The sequence below is a fragment of the Pseudorca crassidens genome, chromosome 2 (assembly GCF_039906515.1).
Source record: "Pseudorca crassidens isolate mPseCra1 chromosome 2, mPseCra1.hap1, whole genome shotgun sequence".
NCBI lineage: Eukaryota > Metazoa > Chordata > Mammalia > Artiodactyla > Delphinidae > Pseudorca > Pseudorca crassidens.
This window is the reverse complement of record NC_090297.1, coordinates 81,055,515-81,077,564: the sequence shown is the minus strand read 5'-3', so window position 1 is coordinate 81,077,564 and position 22,050 is coordinate 81,055,515. Positions and strand designations below refer to the sequence as shown.

At 35.7% G+C, this 22,050-nt stretch overlaps 1 protein-coding gene across 8 annotated transcripts in view; it reads left to right on the top strand.

Moving 5' to 3' along the window:
* EVI5 (ecotropic viral integration site 5) overlaps positions 1 to 22,050 on the top strand; it is a 214,386-nt gene that overhangs the window by 147,579 nt on the left and 44,757 nt on the right. For all 8 annotated transcript variants that reach the window (XM_067726948.1, XM_067726950.1, XM_067726944.1 and 5 more), the window contains one exon: positions 9,112 to 9,207. In XM_067726948.1, the coding sequence (XP_067583049.1) occupies positions 9,112 to 9,207 (96 nt within the window). The remainder of the gene's footprint in view (positions 1 to 9,111; positions 9,208 to 22,050) is intronic.

Genomic DNA, 22,050 nt, shown 5'->3' with positions numbered 1-22,050 from the left:
GTCAGGAAACTTCATTTTCAACCACTTGGTTAAATGCCAGTGCAGGAAATTAAGTTAACCAAGTGGTTGAAGATTGGTATCTCTTTTCACCCGTAACCCTTTAAAACCGAAGCTTTTAATGTCTCAACCAAAAAGATAGGTAATTTAAAAAGGTTGGGGCAACTCTGCTTTTATTGGTACCTTATTGGCAGGCTGTCAATATTGATATATGTTTTCTGGCTAGAGAGCAAAAGAGGTGTGCGTGTACCAGTGGGTTGGGAAAATTGTGTACATTTCACATTGCTATTTTAATCAGTTTTTAAATTTCTTGTGAAGTGTTTAGATTCGTAAAAGGTGGAAAAGTTTTTGAATGCAAGTACGTTTTTTCCTTAAATAAATTTACAATATAGTAATGGTGAGAGAGAAGAGGAGGTTGGGAAATGGGGTGGAAGGAGAGGGACTGTGTGTGTGTGTGTGTGTGTGTGTGTGTGTGTGTGTGTGTGAAGTAACTAAAGAGAAGACTGTGGTGTGAACATTAGAATGGATTACTGAGGACAAGTAATGGGATTTTAAAAATAAACTAGACATCCATCTTTCCATGGTGAGATAGTAGGAATGATGCCCTTTAAAGATTCCAGCCTTATTATTCTATGATAAGAAATAAGACTTTCAATGGCACATATAAAGCTGTAATTCCATCAACTTGTTCTGGTGTCATTAAAAACCAAGAGTGAAGCTTGAGTGGTTTATCAGTGTCACTGAAATCCAGAGATGAAATTACATCCTAATAAATATGCATGGCTCTTACAATTTACACTGACAGAAATCTGTAGGCAGTACTGAAGTTTGTACTGACATAAGAGTAGTCCCTCTTGAAGGATGTGACTAGGCTTTTATTTTTGGCCTTATCATGCAGCTTGTGGGATCTTAGTTCCTGGACCAGGGATTGAACCTGGGCCACAGCAGTGAAAGCGCCAAGTCCTAACCACTGGACTGCCAGGGAATTCCCTAGACTAATTTAAAAATAAAATGATGTGACATGAGGTTGCATCAATTTGATTTATCATACTAATATCTGTTTGAGTTTTTTGGTGCTATAGTGTCTGTGCTGACTTACTTTTAATAAAGAATTAAATTTAGCCTTTTTTATTATTGGTATAAGTTTTCCTTTAAACATGTTGTTAACACTGTTACTGGATTTAATATTGCTCCTCAAATGCCTTAGCACCTTTTAATCAAAGTACAGTATTCTTTGGAAATAAATATTTGGGGAGTTTGCTGATGAAAATAATTGTTTTCTTTGAATTTATCTAAGTAATGGGCTCAGATTCAGAATTTTCAGAACTGATATGAGATTTTATTTAGTTTTAACTTTTCATTAGTACCTTTGTAAAGTATGTTACAGATACTGACTCTGAGATCTCCCCCATGTTTAAGGTGTATATTGATTTATTCAGTCTTTTTAATGCCATTTGCAGATTTCAAGAATGATCAGTGTTAATTGTCACCCTAGCATCTAGTACATTCTGGTTAAGTGTACGTATTTTATTTGGTCATGTTGGAACAATTCAGCAACAAACCTAACTTTTTCAAGGGAACTAGTCCTTCAGTTATATAAATCTGATTCATTTTCATTTAGTTTTATATGATTATGGCTTATGATTTGCTGATAAGTAATTATTAAAGCTCATGTTATTTTCATTGATGTAAAATATGTCAGGATGCTGTTTTTAATATTAGTGTTATTTTCCCTCTATAACTGAATTTGAATGTTCCCACTTAAAGATGAAACAGTACAAGTCTAAGACCCCTAATACGAAAATCCAAAACACTGAAACTTAAACATTTTCATAGATTTCACACAAATCCATTGGGAAGCAAAACCAGATTTGAATTAATTTACAGCCATTTATAACTTTTATTTATCCCACTTGGTGTGGGTATTTATACTTCACTGCTTCATTGTGTTAAGCACTGAGTATACTCTTTCATTATGGGTGCTGCCTCAGATCCCACTGGAGAGTACTCATGTTTGGTTTATGCACCTTACTACTCTTAGAAAGTCTAAAACATCTGAAATTCCGTAACACACCTGGCCCTCAGGATTTCAGTAATAAGATTGTAGGATTCCTACATAAATCTAAATTTGAAGATTATAGAAAGATTTTCTATTCTCTATGCATATACAAACATAAAATTGTGTAATAATGTTAAGAGGAAAGCTGAGTGAAGTATTATACTATGATTATAATACTGTGCATATATGGAATAATCATAGGAAGAAAAAAAGAAGAAATAAACCTCTTGCCTATATTTCATATACATTTTATTTGCTTATTTATTTTTTAAATATTTATTTATTTGGCTGCATTGGGTCTTTGTTGCGGCACACGGGGTCTTTGTTGCCGCATGCGGGATCTTCGCTGTGGCATGTGGGCTCTTTGGTTGCAGCATGTGGGATCTAGTTCCCTGACCAGGGTTCGAACCTGGGCCCCCTGCATTGGGAGCACAGAGTCTTAGCCACTGGACCACCAGGGAAGTCCCTCATATAAATTTTAGTAGCTTAATACTTACACATTTTTTCATAATGCTTTGATATTTTTAAACTGAAATATAAATGAAAGCATTCCCCTTTTAGTCTCTTCCTGACCCTACCAGATACCCTTTTATTTTTTTCCCAGGTAACTGCTTTTATTATTTTCTGATAAGTTCTTTTAGAGTTTCTTTTAGGCAGATACTAACAATTTAAAATGTATACTTTTAGAAATATACACTTTTATACAATTAAAAGTGTATACTTCTTCTCCTCACTTTCTTATGTGAAAGTTAGCAAACAGTAATATATTCTACTTTTTGAGGTTTTTTTGGTGGTATGTTTTGTAGAGCTTTCAATATCAGTGCTTAAAGAATCTCCTCATTAGTTACTAAGGTACATTGTTTTCCATTGCATGCATATACTATAGTATACTTAACTAGGTCCTTATTGATGAGCACATGGGTTGTTCCCAGTGTTTTGCTACTACAAGCAGTGTATAGTGAATAACTTTGTACATACATAATTTCAGATGTATAGAAGTATATCTACACATTCCTGTAGGATAAATTGCTGTAAATTTGATTGTTTTGTCAATTGTACTTTCATAGATTTTGTCAAATTACCCCGCTTAGGGTTGTACCATTTTGTACTTTGACCTGCAGGGCATGATAGTACCAGTTTCTTCATCATGTTACTTGCAAATTGTGTAACCAAATCTTTTCATTTTAAATAGATATAATTTATATGTTCTAAGACAGTGATTTTCAAATAGGGATGGGAAGAGGTGAGATTATGAGACTTTAAAGAATGACAGCATCTATCAGTACTTAACATATTTGTCAAATATTTGGGTGTCTTCTATTTGTCGGTTTTTCTTGTAAGCATTGGGGATACTGTAATGGAGAAAGTGGGCATAATGTTTCGTGAGACAATAAGTAAAAAATAGGAAAGATCATTAGTAATGATGTACTATAGAGTGGGAGGTTAGGGGAAGTGGCAAGTAAGATTGAATGCCAGGAGATGGTAGCAGAACTGGGACCTGAAGAATAAGAAAGAAGCAGCCATATGAAGAGTTGGAGGAAGATCTTTGCATGAAAAGGGTCAGAGTTCAAGACCCAAAAGCAGGAAAGAACTTGGTTGCTGAGTCTCATGTATAATGCAGAGCTGAATGAGATAAAGTCAGGGAGGTAAGCTAGGACTCCACTTCTTACTGTGTAGATTTTTATAGGCCTTGGTAACAAGTTTGAGTTTTACTCTTAAATGCTGTGGGAGGCCACTAAAAGGTCTTAAGCAGGAAAGAAACATGATATATTTTTTGATTTGCTATATTTGCTTCAGTTTTTTTACTTTTAATTTTGAAGTAATTTTATGTTTACAGTGAAGTGGCAAAGATAGTACAGAGTTCCCATATACCCTTTAATCAGCCCCTCCTAATTTTAACATATTACATAACCATGATGCATTTATCAGTACTAAGAAATGCACATTGGTATAATGTTATTACTAAATTACAGACTTTATTTAGATTTCCCCATTGTGTCTCATTCTTCTTTGAGCTGCAACAGTTTCTCAGTGTCTTCTTATCTCTCATTACTTTGACTATTGAAGAATACTTGTGAGGTGTTTTGTAGAAATCTTTCAGTTTGGGATTGTCATATGTTTTCTCATGCTTTGACCAAGGTTATATATTTTAGGAAAGTATACAGAGATGAAGTGTCTTTCCCAGTGCATCATATCAGGGACATACTGTCTTGATATATCTTACATCTAGTGGTGTTGACTTTGGTCATTTGATTAAGTTGGTTATCTGCCAGCTTTCTCTACTACAAAGCTTTTTCCCCCTCATATTCTGTCCTTACAAACAAGTTACTGAGCCTAGACAATGGTCTGAGTGGGGGAAAGGTCATTGAGCCACAATTCCTGAAGGAAAGAGTATCAAAGGACTTGTGGGCATGTGTTAAGACCACCAGAGTAGGACAATAATTAATAAGTATTTGGAGGAACTATTTTGAGTTTATGCAAATATCCTTAAGGTTTCAGCAACTAATTCTATTTCATTTTATTTATTTATTTATGGCTGCGTTGGGTCTTTGTTGCTGCATGAGGGCTTTCTGTAGTTGTGGCGAGCAGGGGCTACTCTTCGTTGCGGTGCATGGGCTTCTCATTGCGGTGGCTTCTCTTGTTATGGAGCATGGGCTCTAGGCACGTGGGCTTCAGTAGTTGTGGCACACAGGCTCAGTAGTTGTGGCACACGGGGTTAGTTGCTCCACGGCATGTGGGATCTTCCCGGATCAGGGATCTAACCTGTGTCCCTGGCATTGGCAGGTGGATTCTTAACCACTGCGCCACCAGGGAAGTCCCTCAGCAACTAATTTTAGCATTTATTAGGGGATAATGCTTGTAGCGATTAATATAATATAATATAATTTTTTTTGTTGTTTTTAGCTTTTTAAATTTCTATTTTATTTTTGGCTGTGTTGGGTCTTCGTTTCTGTGCGAGGGCTTTCTCTAATTGCGGCGAGTGGGGGCCACTCTTCATCGCGGTGCGCGGGCCTCTCACTGTGCGGCCTCTCTTGTTGCAGAGCACAAGCTCCAGATGCGCAGACTCAGTAGTTGTGGCTCATGGGCTTAGTTGCTCCGCGGCATGTGGGATCTTCCCAGACCAGGGCCCGAACCCGTGTCCCTGCATTGGCAGGCAGATTCTCAACCACTGTGCCACCAGGGAAGCCCTGTAATTATTTTTTAAAAGAACACACGTGCCACTGTGTGTGGAGATGGATTTGAGGCGGGGTTGGAGAGGGATTTGATATGAGATCATCAGGTAATAGTATTGAATACAAGACAGAGTTGCTAGCCTGGGCTCAGGTGTTGGCAGTGGTACTAAAGCAGAGTAGATGAGTTCAGTATTTTTGTAGAGACTTGGTGATTGGATTGGAGAGGGGGAAGATTGGGAGAAAACTGATGCCCAAATTTTTGTTTTTTTACTTGATGGATATAATATTTTTATACAATGTTAAAATTTGTAGAGTATAAATGTATTAGTTATCTATTGCTATTTAACAAATTACCTCTAAAACTTAGTGGCTTAAAATAGCAGTAACCACTAATATCCCAGGGTTTCTGTGGATCAGAAATTCAGGAGCAGTTTAATCAAGTGGTTCTGATTGAGAGTCTCATGAGGCTACAGTCATCTAAAGGCTTCGCTAAAGCTAAAGGATGAGGTTTTTTAGGCGTCCCACTCACATGGTTGCAAGGTAGTGCTGGCTGTTGGAGAGAGATCACTGTCCTCAAGGGGCTTTCTCTTAGCAAAGGATATAGACAAACACACCATTACAATGCAGTATGAGTAGTGCTATGATTGAGGAGGTATATAGAATACTATAATGGGCATTTAGTGTTACGGTTATGGTTCAAGCAAAGCTAACTAAGGAATGATTAAGCTGAGACCTTAAGGATATGTAGGAAGTAGTCAAGGAAAGGCAGCAGAGTTCACTAGACAAAGGGAATAGCACATGTAAAGAGCAAAAGTGAAAAGGAACAATAGGTTTTTGCTTGAACTGAGGAAGTTCATTCTAGTTGGAGGGAAGTGTGTGGTGAGGAATACTGGTGAGATATAAAGCTAGAGCAGTAAATAGGGAGCCAAATCATATAGAATCTTGGACACCAGTAAAAGAACCTGTTATCGCAAGATCTGTGGAGTACCATTAAAGTGTTTAAAGTTAGAGGTGACAGAAAGAGATTTGAACTTTATTAAACATAGACACAGAGGTGTGCTGGAGCTGGCTAGTAAAGGCTTGCAAGAACCGATTGTTACAAGATGTTATGGAAAAACCTGAACGAACTTTTTGGCCACCCCAATAAATTTTCAGGAATTTTGTGGCACATTTGTTAAACAGCCATATTAAAAATTAAATTATTCAACATGATTAGACAAATTATGGTAGTAAATACTCAAATGTCATTTCCTAATTATTTTTACATTTTACTATTATCTGTGCTTTTAAGATTATACCTATTTGTATCTGTTTAGTGGAAATACCAATGTGTGCTACTCATGTTATATTCATTAATGTTCACTAATGTTATGTCGACTTGAAAGGAGCCATGATGGGAGTATTTACACCACATAAATTGGCAAACTACAAATCAGGGCTTGATTTATTGTTTTGTGGATTATCAAGACCAGAAGTTGGCAAACTATAGACCATATCCCAAATCTGTCTGGCTGCCTGTTTTTATAAATAAAGTTTTATTGGAATACAACCTTTCCCATTCATTTATATATTGTATATGGCCACTTTCACACTCCAGTGGCAGATAGAGTGGTTGTGATAGACTGTACGACCCACAAGTCTAAAATTATTTACTATCTGGCCCTTTAAGGAAAAGTTTTTGAATCCTGCTCTAGACTGTCAATGCAGATTAAAGCTTAAAAATGTGTTGTATCTTTAGTCTTTACATTATGAATAGCACAAAAATATTGAGGAAATCATCTTTCAGTGTTTGATTACTGTTATCAGAATGATAATAATTCTATTATCAGAATAGATAACTTGAACAAAAATTAACCAACGTTCATATCCATACTTCACTTTTTCCTCATTTTCAGTGGTAGATGACCTATGGATACAATAGTTTGGCAAAAATTAGTGAAAGCATTCTCTGAGAGTATATTGACTACATAGAGTTTATAATAGCATTATATATATCTTATTAACTGTGTGTTGTATATTATACATCTTCTATTTCAGTCTGTATTAAAATATATAATAAATGTACATACAACCACATGTGTACACACGCACACGTACACACACTTGCTTGAGAGCTAGCTGGTCGTTAAGCACTTTCCATCACAGCACTGGGTACAGAGACTACACTTTCTGGCCATGTACAAAATGGCAAAATATTTAAAGCAGTATTTGCTTGTAGTGATGTACCAGTATCATATCTAAGATTAAAATATATATTTTTTTTGAGTGAACTATTTCTTTATTGTTACACAGTAGGGTCATTTACAACTTTTTACCATTGTAAATGGTGTTTTGATGTACTATAATTGTGTACACTTGTCTGAATATATATATTTTTTAAATTTATTTATTTGGCTGCATTGGGTCTTTGTTGCTGCGTGCAGGCTTTCTTTAGTTGCGGCGAGCGGGGGCTACTCTTTGTTGCGGTGCACGGGCTTCTCATTGAGGTGGCTTCTCTGGTTGCGGAGCACGGGCTCTAGGCGCGCGGGCTTCAGTAGTTGTGGTATGGGGGCTCAGTGGTTGTGGTGCGTGGGCTCTGGAGTGCAGGCTCAGTACTTGTGGTGCACGAGCTTAGTTGCTCCGCAGCAAAAAAAAATATATATATATATATATATATATATATATATATATATATATATATATATATTTTGTGGTATGCGGGCCTCTCACTGTTGTGGCCTCTCCCGTTGCGGAGCACAGTCTCTGGACGCGCAGGCTCAGCGGCCATGGCTCACGGGCCTAGCCACTCCGCGGCATGTGGGATCTTCCTGGACCGGGGCATAAACCTGCGTCCCCTGCATCGGCAGGCGGACTCTCAACCACTGTGCCACCAGGGAAGCCCTATTTTTTTAATTTAAAAGTTTATTATATTTTTACTAAATTTAGTATTTTTAAATTTTTGATATTATATTACTGTCAGGTGCTAAATTTCTCCTATAGTCACCATGATGCACATTTTTGATACTAAATGATTGCTAAATTTCTACTGAAGTTAATGAAGGAACAAAATATTTTTGTATACCCCATTTTCCTCTGTCTTTCTTCATATTTTGTTACTTCTAGATCATTATTATTTAGCATGGATATTGTAGAATACAATTTTAGAGCTTTTCGTTTGTGAAATTTTGAAGTGGTAGAATTGATATTATGCTTTTCCTAGGAAGATTAAAATTATGATATAATCTAATTTCTGTTACTCTCCTTTGTAGTGTAATGTAAATACTCATTAAAGTTCATTGCCTCAGAAAAAATGTAGTATAATGTAAATACTCATTAACTTTCATGGCCTCAGAAAAAATGTAATTTAAAAAATATTATCTAGCTATCATACTCTTAGTGTTTATATTCCCTGTTAATCTGTTGTCCTAGTTACGTGTTTGAAAGTTCTCAGTAATTGTTCTTGGTTAAAAAGTTAACAGCTTTCACAGTCACCAGTTTTAATTAAGTTAACTTTTAGTTGAAAAGTTTGAGTAGGGCTTCCCTGTTGGCGCAGTGGTTGAGAGTCCGCCTGCCGATGCAGGGGGACACAGGTTCGTGCCCTGGTCCGGGAAGATCCCACATGCCGTGGAGCGGCTGGGCCCGTGAGCCATGGCCGCTGAGCCTGCACATCCGGAGCCTGTGCTCCACAGCGGGAGAGGCCACTACAGTGAGATGGAATGTTATTCTATACATTTATTCTTCATTTTATACCAAGTTCAGGATATAATGGCATTTTTTCTCTCATTTAATCATGGGTTTTTTTGTCACTTTCTAAATTTGAGGCATGTTACAAGTGTTTATGTTTTATTAATGGTTTGGTTTATTATATGGTTTATTTTTGGTTTGTTTTGTTTACCACCCTAGAACAAGGAAGAAGTGATGGCTGTGAGACTCCGGGAAGCAGATAGCATAGCTGCTGTGGCTGAACTACAGCAGCACATTGCTGAGCTTGAAATCCAGGTAACACATGAAAATAATAAAGTACATGTAAAAATAATGCAGTTATTTCCCCTTCCCTCTGCACCTGCATCGTGACTTATGTCTTCATCCTAATGACTATGCTTCTATTTTCAACACTTATTCATTTCCAAGTCCATTTTTTTCTATTGTGGTAAAAATACACGTATTGCTGTAAAATTTACAATTTTAATGTATACAGTCTGTGACATTAAGTGCATTCTCATTGTTGTGCAGCCAATTTCCAGAACTCTTTACCTTGCAAAACTGAAACTTTGTACCCATTAAACAACTCCCCATTCCCCTCTTCCCTCAACCCCTGGAAACCACCATTGTCCTTTCTGTCTCTGAATTTGACTACTCTAAGTATCTTATATAAGGATTGATAAAATCATAGGATATTTGTCTTTCTGTGACTGGCTTATTTCACTTAGCATAACGTCATCAAGGTTCATTTATGTTGTAATATGTGTCAGAATTTCCTTCATTTTTAAGGCTGAATAATATTCTGTTGTGTGTGCATACTACATTTTGTTTATCCATTCATTCATTGATGAAAACTTAGATTGCTTCTACCTTTTGGCTGTTGTGAATAATGCTGCTATGAATGTGAGTGTACAGATAGCTGTTTGAATCCTTGTTTTCATTCATACCCAGAAGTGGAATTGCTGAATCAGGTGGTAATTCTATGTTTAATTTTCTGAGGAATTGTTATACTGTTTTCCACAGCAGCTGCACCATTTTACATTCCCACCAGCAATGCACAGGGACTAGTTTTTCCACAGCCTCACCAATACTTGTTAATTTTCTGTTGTTTTTTTTTTAACACCCATCCTAATGTGTTTGAAGTGGTATCTCATTGTGGTTTTGATTTGCGTTTCTCTGATGATTAACAATGTTGACCATCTTTTCATTGTGCTTATTTGCCATTATGTCTTCTTTAGAGAAATGGCAGTTCAAGTCCTTCGCCCAGTTTTTAAATGCGTTGTTGTTGAGTTGTGGAAGTTTTTTATATATTCTCAATGTCAATCCCATATCAGATATAAACAGATATTTTTGCAGATATTTCTTCTCATTTTGTGGGCTGCAGAATTTTCCTAGCACCACCCTCTTTGACTCTCTTCTTCTTTCTTGTTGAACTTTGTTTTCAGTCTTTTTTTCCTCAGTTCTGAGTGTTTGTATTCCTCTGAGCATCCAAGTTTTTTGGCTTTTTAAAAACTACTCAGTGTACAACAATGAATTCTAATCTATCTCCATCCTAGCATGTTTCCCCTAATCAATAATCTTACACCTTTAAAAAAATTATGAAGACAATAAACAGAAAAGTTCATAAAACAAAGCTACATTATAATATGTATAAAAACAGTATCCATGTAACCACTACTTGGTCAAGATACAGAATATTGCCTATATTCCAGAAGTCTACCCAATCACACCCTTTTCCCTTATCCCGAATTTTATAGCAGTCACTCCTCTGCTTTTCCTTTTAGTGGTGTCATCTTTGTATGCATCTCTCATCCACACAGTTTAGTTTTCCCTATTTCTGAATTTCGTATAGAGTCATGCTGAATATTTTCATTTGTCTGTCTTCTTTCTTTGTTCAGCACTGTTTTAATGAGTCATGATTTTTATTGTTGCAACATGTTCCATTTCATGAATATGTCACAGCATACATATCCACTCTGATATTAGTGGTCATTTGTAAATTTCCAAATTGGGACTGTTATACACAATGCTGAGATCGTAAGCAATCTTGTACACTATACTGACTACGTGTGCACACGTTTCTGTAGCATGATGCCAGGGTGTGGAATGGCTGGGTCATAAAGCATGCAGATCTTCAGTTTTATTTTCCAAAGTGTTTGTACCACTTTAACTGCCAACCACAGCCTACGAAAGTCCTGTTGTTCCACATCCTCCCCAACACTTGGTGGTGTCAGATGCTTTAATTTGTGCCAGTCTGGTGGGTATGCAATGGTATTTCATCATGGTTTTAATTTGTATTTGCTGGATTACTAATGAGGTTGGCAGTTTGGATTTCATCTTTTATAAAGTGTCTATTAAAGTCTTTTGTGTATGTCTTTTCTTTAGGATTATCTTTTTCTTATGTACGCGTAGTTCTTTCCAAGTTGATGTTATGTTTTACAGATAGCTACTCCCACTTTGTAACTTGTCATTTGTCGTTGTTGTTTTTAATTTATTGTGTCTTTTGATCAGTAGACCAGTATGTTTACTGGACAGTAGAGAACTCCTCCTGGAACTTGTACAGGACCTTCAAATTCAACACGTTTAAAATCAAATGTGTTCCTATTCCAGCCAAAATGTTTTTATTCTTTTGTATCTCAAGGCTTGTTCAGTGGTATCATCTCGTCTTGAATTATTCAGCTCAGTAGGAACTTCACTTATGCTTTTCTTAACGTTATGCCATATTTATCAAGGCTACGTATGCAAACTTTCAACTTTACTTGAGAGTACCAAATTATTTTTACAAAGTGCTTCTGCTAGTTAACATGCCTACCAGCGTTTCACCTGCTCACATACTCATATAGATTTGCCTTCAGATAATTCTTAATAATTCATACAGATTAAAGTACCATGTCCGACTCTTCAATTTCTTCAAAAGATAAAAGTCGTGAGTAAATCTAAAACTAAATCAAAGGTAATTTTACTCATTTCAGAAACTTTAAAAAAAATCTTTCATGGCCTTTCTATTCCCCCCGCCACTCCCTTCATTCATCTGCCTTCGTCCCCACCTGAACGTCACAACTTCCTGTCCAGCTTCTTTTTCTCCACCCTGAGCTCTTCCACAGAGCCACCAGAATTTTCTTTCTAAAACATAAAAACCTTATCTTTTCATTATTGTCCAGACTTGCATTTCTAGCCTCTTCTTTGACCATTAGCACCCCATCCTCTCTCCCCACCTCCTACACACACACACACACACACACACACACACACACACACACACACCTCTTTACAAAGTTTCTATATTCTTTTAAAATTCTGTATCATTCTACATGCTATTATGTCTTCAAAAAATTGCTGTGTTTTTCTGTATCCCCTAGTCCTCTGCTTTTTAGGTATTTCTGCTTACTGAGTTCTCCATGGCTAGTTTGCCGTTAAGACATTTGATAAATGTGTTTTCAATAAACATCTTAATGATTCAAACTTCATTCATTCATTTATTTATTATATGCAGGTTAAGATCCATAAATAGATCTTTTGTTAAAACCTGAAACTCCTTTTCAATTATAAGAGTAATACATTTTAGGTTATTTTTATTCATGGAAATATCTTAGATCATTTTCAAGTTCCACTAGGGGGAGAACTCAACTTAGTCAAATATTTTGTACTTCAGATCTCTTCAGACCAACTCTTCCAATTACTCCTGCTCTCTTGTGAATAAAACTTTTTCCCACAAACCAAATTCTTTCAAACCCTTCATTTAATAAATTACATAATTATGTAATTAGTTATTGATAAAATTAAAGCCTGCTTTTTTAAATGTAGTTATGAAAATTGTACTTTTGTGAATGTCTCATTTAGATGAGGAAATACTCATTTTTATACACACTATAGCATTCTGTAGTAGATATATTTATGAGGTTGAAGTTTATTAAATTTATTTTCAAAGATCCTTCAGTCAACTTGAAACTTTAAGGTCTGGTTTAAAGTTCATAATCACCACCCTCCCCATGTTAATCTGAGATAACTACATTTGTAATATACTTAATGTTCTTTATAATAATGCCTTTTCCACCGTCTTTGGAGGATCTGTTTTATATTAGTGTCTCAGAGTGAATTTAACCTTTTTTAAAGTGTAGCAGCTTTCAGGTTTTAGCCATTTTCCTGAACTCTTTGTAAAAGTTATTGCTGAGGTTTCCTCCTTCTCAAACAGAATTACACTTCTTAATGGATTTTAGTCACCATCTACTGTAATACTTATTTAGAGCAGATCATACCCCTATAATAGAATTAAGAGATTGAACTCCAAGGTGCCATGAAATATTAAAAAATATGATATCATATATATTATTTTAATATTTTTTGACAATTCAGTGTTATCATTATGAACTTCAAATACTGTATAATCTCACTTCATTCAGATCTCTATTGTTTTCTTACATAAAGCTCCTTTGGCCAAATTTCTATCTAAAATAATATTCATATCCTAATCACTGTACTCTTATGCTGCTTTATAGTTCTTCAAAACAGTTATTTCTTGCCATAAATTATACATGTTTGTTATTGTCCACATCCCCCCACAAGAATGGAAGCTCCGTAAGAGAGGAATTTTTGCCTGTTTTATTCAGTTGCTGTATTTCTCAGTGTTGGTATATAGTGCTTAGTATATAGCCATCATTCAAATATTTGTATTTGAAGAAATTAATATAATAATTTACTCATCTGTTGTTTTTACAATAAGTGATTTTTAATGTATGTAATTTCAGCATTCAATTTTTTTTTTTTTTTTTTGCGGTACGCGGGCCTCTCACTGCTGTGGCCTCTCCCGTTGCGGAGCACAGGCTCCGGACATGCAGGCTCAGCGACCATGGCTCACGGGCCCAGCCGCTCCGCGGCATGTGGGATCTTCCTGAACTGGGGCACGAACCCGTGTCCCCTGCATCGGCAGGCGGACTCTCAACCACTGAGCCACCAGGGAAGCCCCAAATTTTTTAAATTCAGAGATTATCACTGTATTCACACATGCATTAATTTGCATTTCTTTTATCATTAGGTCACTACTGGCTAGGAAGGATAAAATGAATTCAGACTCTGCCTAAGTGCATTTATCATTATACAGAAGGAATGATTGAGTCTGGTTCCCTTCTTTGCAATATCATTGAGTAGAATTTAAACCTCTGAAAATTTATGTACATTTATTGGTGTTAATGGCTTTAATTACCTGTGAGAGGATGCCAATTGTTGTCTTTTAAAGGAGAATTTTTTTTCTTCCTACCTGTACATATACTTTACAAGCTAATTGAATGGCTCAGGCTAAGTGGAATTTCTATAAGTAGCCTGCAAAAATAAATATGACATACCCTGATCAGAATAGAAAGAGTCAATAAATTTAATTATTATTGGGAACAAGAGGATTTTAGAATCCTAAATAACTCTGTGGTCACAACTTTTATCTTTCTGTTTTCTTATAATTGCTAGAGATTTTGTTGATTGGTTGAGAGTAGATTTTGAAGACAAACTACTTATTAGCTGTCTTGTCTGACAAGTTATTTAACCTGATTTTGAATTTACTCGTTCAAAACTAAGGGTCCTAAAGTTATCTGCTTTAGAGTTGGTATTAAATGAGAAAGCATGTGTCAAGTGTTCTTTCCTCCCTAACTAGTTTCCAGCAAATCAGTTTAGCAATGACCTTTTATAAAAGATCACACTCAGCATTGTAAGGGCTTCCAAAAATTACAACCAGAATGGAAAGTGCAGAAAGTCTTTTGAGTTCCCTTCAAGATAGTGTTTACCCACCTCAGATAATGAATTTATCCCTTTCCAAGAATTAGATATAGCTGCAAATTAAGAATTGTTTTGGCTGGGTTTTTTTTTGATTGAACTTGTTTCTGTCCAGTGTAGGCCCTGTTTAACTTACTCTTCATTTTTTATGTATTTACCATGTTTTACCATATTATCTGTAACTTTATTTCTTCCAGAATACTAATAATTAACGTATTAATAGCTAGCATCATTGAATACTTAAAACATGCCAGGCAGTACTATTAGCCATTTAAATATATTCACTTATTTAATCTTTACATATGACATTATTGTTAGTATCCTCATTTTATAGTGGAGGAAACTGAAGCATAAAGAAGATTTTTAAATGAGATTTTGTTGTATGTTTAAGAACCCACTCTAACTTAAATTCTTTCCAGGATTAAAATGAAATTTTTTTTCTTTAGTATTACAGGTACTGTCATGTTAGTTATATGGATTTTCTTGGTCGATCAACTGCCTCCTATAACTTTGTTACTACTGGTTCCCTTTTCCTCACTTAAATCTTTCAGTAGCTTCCCATGGCTTTCGGGACACAGTTCAAATTTTGGCTGTACTCACGAGCCCCTTCCTGCTCTGATTCTTGCCTCCCTTTCTAGCTTCATTTCCTGCTTTTTCCAGCGTATACCTGTGCTTGAGCCATAATAAACTAGTTAAGAACTCTTTAAATATGTCATAGAGATTCATTCTGTTTTTCTTCTCTCCTCCTTTGATCTTGCTTATCATTTCAAAGGTCAGATTAAGTTTGACATGCTGTGATCAGCCTTCCCTGATGATGCCAATCCAGCCAATTTTGTTGTGTCTCTGCTGTTTAACCCCCTCTGTTATAGATCTCTCTTATACCGTCTCACATTATTTTAATCATTCTCATTTAAAAGCCTAGATGTGAAGAACAGATTAAATTATTAATTTAAATGGGGTATCAGTTTCAATTCAACAGATACTTACGGGGTACCTACTATGTGCTAGTCACTACTCTACACACTTTATAAGAATTAGTGAACAAAACACACGAAAAGTCCCTTTCCTCATCAAGCTTAATGGTAGAGGAAGAAGTAGGATGAACAAAATAAATGAATCGTATAGTGTGTAATTTAGAAGATGATGAGTACAATGGAGAGAAAAATGTAGGAAAAGGAGAGGGTTGGGGTATTGAGCGTAGGGTACCATTGCTATTTTAAATAATGTGGTCAGGCAAGCTCGCTAGAAGGGGATATTTAAACAAAGATTCATGCAGATTTGTGGTAGAAATACCCTGATAAGGGAATAGTAAGGACAAAGGGCCTAAAGCCAGGGGCATCTCTGAGACCCTGAGTGGAGTAAGAGAGGAAGTTAGAGGAAGTATGAGAGGTAAATAGGGCAGATTACATAGGGCCTAAGAACTTTGGCCCTTCTCTGAGTAAGGTAGAAAGTCACGGGAGGGTTTTGAGCATAGGAGTCATCAGTTAGATGACATTTAAACCTATTAAAAGGATTCATTTGAACTTGATTCAGAAAAAAATGCTTGTTGGAATTCATAGTATTTAGATGGGAGGAAATGGTGGTTAAAAATTGTTTCCTCCTCCTCTTAGTGGAATTTTCCACCTTTATTCTATTGATCCAAATGTTATTTATTAGTTGAGGACTTTATTTTTACGTTAATGCTAAATCACACTTTCTCCATTTTCCAAGTGGTGGAACAAAACACAGAAAAGTTAATTTTTGCTTAGTTAATTGAGGAAAATAGATGAAAATTGAACCCAAGCCTTGTGATATTTAACCTGGAATTGAGTTTGTGTTTTGAGTTTTATAAAGATAAACATATTAATTTGTCATAACCATATTAAAAGGTTCTGTGGGCTGAGCACATCTATAAAGTTAATGCTGCTTTGTTATAAATAATGAAAAGTTTTAAGTTTAAAACAGTTTAGTTCTACGCAAATCCAACTTTGTGTTCTTTTCCTGGTACCCAGTAACATTTACCCATTTTCATTACTTTGCCCAACAGATAACCTCTAGGGATGCCTCAGATGGGCAATACCCCAACCGCTCTTGGCTTAAGAAACACCCACTCAAAATTCTGTTCTGACATAAAATGAGGGAGTTAGATTTAAATCAGTGTGCCCAGCTCAGTATGCAGTTTTGACAGAGATAGAGAGGAAGTGATAAAAATCTTTACCATTTAACAAAAAAAATTTTAATAATGTAAAATTACAATGACATTACTAAAGGATGGAGTTTAGCATGAAGCTTTGTGATCAGTTGGTGCTTTCTAATTTCCTGAGCTCATTTGTTAATAGTTTCACAGCAGGTGGTAGTTTATATGCCACCTCTTGACTAACAAACTTCTTTTTGGAGGACTTTTTTTCCCCCTTTAAGTACAGTGGTTTCTGTTTTGAGCAACTTGTTTAAACATTAAAATATTTTTCATTTTTCTTTAATGATTTTTCTCAAAATTTTAAGCATTTTTAAATTAGAAAAATAACTTCTATAATCTTATCTTGTCTTAATGCTGATTCTCAACAAAGGGAGTTAGGTATACAGAATATTTTACTCAGCTTGCTCTCTGGTCATTAGGTATTAAAAACTTTAAAAAAAAATTTTTTTTTTTTAACTGAAGTGCTCAGAGATGATTCTCTGATCTCCAGCTTTAGTATGCAGTTAAATATAAAGAGACTAAGTATCTAGAGGTTTTTAAATTTGCTATATCTAGGAATGAAGGATATCATTCACTTACTCAAGACCAGTTCATAATAGTATCTAAAGAATTAGTGAAGATAGTTTAGACCCTTAAAGTGCCATGCTACCAGTGATCATCTTGGTGTTATTAAAATTAGTTTAGAGAATTCCCTGGCGGTCCAGTGGTGAGGACTTGGCACTTTCACTGCTATGGCCCGGGTTCAGTCCCTTGTAGGGGAACTAAGATCCCTCAATCCATGTGGCGTGGCCAAAAACTTTTTAAAATAAAAATTAGTTTATGTACACCTAGCACACAGATCTTGGTTTCTAATACCATTCTCCAATAACAGAAACCAAGGTTCCTGAGAGAAATAGCTGATTCCAGGACTAGAACAGGAAATACACAAGATGAGCCTGGAGTATCTTGCAGTGTCAGAAAGTAAGGAAGTGTTCCAAAACAAAACAAAACGAAACCCTGCATTAACAGGAATATGTTAAAGGGACAGAGAGGAGCCAACTGAAAAAGCTCCCAGTGGCCAAAGGTGGAACAATATTTAAAATAGGAAAAAATAATTAACATAGTAGTGGATTATAATTCAAGGTATAAAATAAATATCCATGGATCCATACTGATATCAATAATGATTGAATAAATTAATAAATGAAGAGGAAGAGAGAAATCTCTATGCAGAAGAATTCCAAATAACTTTTGTAGATACTCTGCCTTCAGAAGGGAAGCATAAATTTCTATTCTTTTAAGTGTAGCCTGTGCACAGTGACTTCCTTCCAAGGGGTCCAGTATGGAAAGGGTAAGGGAAAAAAGTAACTTTTTTGGAGAAACCTGACAAACACTACCTCACCCAGATGATCAAATCAGCATCAACAGTTGTAAATCACACTGCTAGTAATATACTCTTGATAGGATGTGACAAAATGGCACTTTACCTTTGTGGTCTTCCAGTAGCCCATAATCACATTCTTACTATGAGAAGAATATCAGACAAATTTCAATAGTAGGGCATCTGGCAAAACACCTGACCAGTACTCCTGTAAGCTGTCAGGGTCATCAAAAACATAGAAAGTCTGAGAAACTGTCCCAGCCAAGAGGAACGTAAGGAGACATGACAACTAAATGTAATGTGGTATCCTGCATAGGATCCTAGAACAGAAAAAGAACATTGGGTTTAAAAAAAAAAAAAAAAAACCCTAAGAAAATCTGAATAAGCTTTGGACTTTAGTTAGTAACAATGTATCGATATTAGTTCATTAATTGTAACAACATGGAAGATATTATTAACAGGGGAAACAGTGCAAGGGAGTATATAGTACTCTTATCCTCTCAATTTTTCTGTAAATCTAAAACTGTTTGAGAAAACGTCTGTTATAAAAAATAGTTTATGGGAATTTCCTGGCGGCTCAGTGGCTAGGACTCCACACTTTCACTGCCAGGGGCCTGGGTTCAATCCCTGGTCGAGGAACTAAGATTCCACAAACTGTGTGGTGTGGCCAAAAAAAAAAACAACAAAATTTTTTTAAAAATTAAAAAATAGTTTATATAATTCCATGGTTTTTAGGAACCCCTGGAATTAGATAGAATTTTAAGTATTGGTCACAAAATTTGATCTGTTTTTAATTAAACTGATTTATAAGAAATATTTTCTAGCTTTTGGACCTTGTACAAATGCTGGTTTTTCACGTGTGTATTTAGCTGATCCTGTAAGAAATATCACTTTAACTATGTGTGGGATGTATTTCTCTTCTGAAATGGAATTAAATCAGTCTTAGTAGTGAGAAAAAATTTTGATTTATTTCCTCCCTTCCATACTTTTCAACTTACCTTATTATTTCTTTAAAGTATTTATATGTACTTTTTTCTAGTTACTAAAACATAAAGAATAGTCAAACCTTTTTGTCTGTGACTTGAAATTACAGGAAACTGTTTTAGAAACTTACCAATAGTACGTGATATGAGTATGATTTGGTTTTAGATGTTTCAAATGAGTCACCTTGAAGTCATGGAGAGGCTACCATTTACCACATTTACTATTCTGATTAATTTTTCTTAAGGCAAAGTACAAATCAGTAAAAACTTACTAAAGCTTAGTGATTGCTATTGATGTTTCAGTAAGGTTATATTGATTAATCGCGGTGATTGCTTATCGACTGTCACAGACTTACTCAAATCATTTTGTTTTCTGCTACTATCGTCATCTCACATGCAGTTATAATTTGGTTAATATAGCTTGCTTTAATTGAAAATATCAAATTAGAACTTAGAAATTGTGCTCCTGCTGCTGCAAGTTAATATGGTTGCCTCTGTGACCGTTGAACATAGTTTCATAATATAGCCTTGAAAAAAAGCATTATTTAACCTTTAAAATAGTCAAGATAATGCCTTTTAATGGTCTCTAAAATAGTTAAACTTTTACAAAGGAGAGAGAGAGCTTGTATATATCTTTCTGTAGCATAATCTCTCTTTTCGTTACATTTTCTCATCTGTGGGCGTAATTTAAAATATTTTTTTAATGTAAGCTTTACACTTGCATTTGAGACTAAGCAACCTGCATTGTGTCATGACCCTTCCAATACCACAAACCTTCTGTAATACTACTCCCAGCAAAAAACCCACATCCTATGTATAACCTTAGATTTATTTTGAAATCTCTATGAAGAGCGCACAGAGAGATTACTAATTGTTTCTGTTATTTCCTTTAAGGGTGTGATGTCTATTTGTAAACCATGTTTTAAGTTTTACTTTGTCAGGCTTAAAATGTTAAAATATATTAAGTACTGATTTCCTATTCTAAAGTTACTATATAAAAGTTTAATAACTAACGATAAGTTTCAGTTCAGAATTGGGTGGTATGTTAGACATCTGTAGGGTGTTCAAGAAAGGAGAAAGCAATGGTACTTGCAGTAGCCAATATTTCTAATACCACTGGCCAGCACAGTACTAGTAAACAATTGCAAATTTTAACAATAAGCAACTTTTTTTCCCATTTTATTCCTGTTCTTTTATTATTTCCTTTTGTCTGTTTTAGCTTTGGTGTGTGTTCTTTATGTAACTTCTTAAGATGGGTGCATAAATCTAACATTATTATTTAAAAACAAGGATAACTACTGATTATTAGGAGAATGGTTAAACCATAGTAGATCCATATTTGGAAAAGTCTGTATCTTTAAGAAAGAATAAAGAAAGATCTGCAAGACATAATAATGAGAAAAATTATAGAATGTAGTGATAATTCCATTTGTGTATGTTAAAAAGTATATGTGTGTATGTATTTGTTTAAGTAGATTGGAATGTCTGCTGTGATACCTATCAAAGTTCCCTCTGGGGAGCATAAAGGGCTTGATGCAAAAGAGAAAGGGAAACTTCAGTTTTTATACCATATGAATTTATATGATTACCATTATAATTTTTTAATGTACGTACATTAAAATAACTTGAGGTAACCATTGCTAGAATGGAAATAAGAATCATTGGAAAACAGCAATGTAGAAAACTTGGTCAACCTAGCAAAAATGCCACCCTCCTTCTCTGGCCTTAAAGTCTTTGAGCTGTCTGGTTCCTGCCTACTTCTCTGACTGCATCGTAAACCACACTCCCCTTCATGTCATGCTCTAGCAACACCAACTTTATTTTTGTTTCTAGAACCAAAGCTCATTCATTCCTACAGGCTTTTGCTCTTGCTCTTGCTCTTCCCTGCATTTGGAATGCTATGCTCCTTGATCTTCCCATGGCTCGTTCCTTTTCATCATTTATATCTCAACTTAAAAGTCACCAACTCGGGCTTCCCTGGTGGCGCAGTGGTTGAGAGTCCGCCTGCCGATGCAGGGGACACGGGTTCGTGCCCCGGTCTGGGAAAATCCCATGTGCCGCGGAGCGGTTGGGCCCGTGAGCCACGGCTGCTGAGCCTTGCGCGTCCGGAGCCTGTGCTCCGCAATGGGAGAGGCCACAACAGTGAGAGGCCCGCGTACCGCAAAAAAAAAAAAAAAAAAGTCACCAACTCATAGAGATTTTCCCTGACCACCTTTATAAAGTAGGACCCTAATGCCGTAACTCTCTATTTCATCATTGTGCTTCATATTATTTGTAGTTCTTATTAGTGTCTGAAATTACCTTCACTTTAAAAATCAACTCACACCCACATGTAATATATTAGAACCTGGTTTGTCTTACATACTGCTGTATGCCTTGTGCCTGGCATGTAACAGGCGATCAAAAAATAATTGTTGAATGAATCTTAGGCGGCAGCCATGTACATGAGAATTTAATATTATTATGCCATAAGAACAGGTAGGTTCAAAGTACCTTTTTTTTATTGAAGTATAGTTGATGTACAATATTACATAAATATCAGGTGTAAAGATTCATTTGTTTAAATGCTGCCCCAGAGGTGGACTGAAACTGATCCCATAATTTCCTACCTCAACTGTCTAACAAAATAGTAAATTTTTTTTTTAAAGGCAAATACTTTGGCACTAAAAGCAGCCTGAGAGGAAAAGGATCTTACCCTAATGCAATAAACTTTAAAAGTGACAGTTAAGGAAAGAAATAAACTATTTAAGAGCAGAGAGGCCTAGCAGGGCTTGGCTTCTAACCTCAATTATCTCCCTCTCTCCTATGTCACCACGCTGTATATATAGGTAAGTCAGCAAAACCCCCGGAAGATTCAGTCA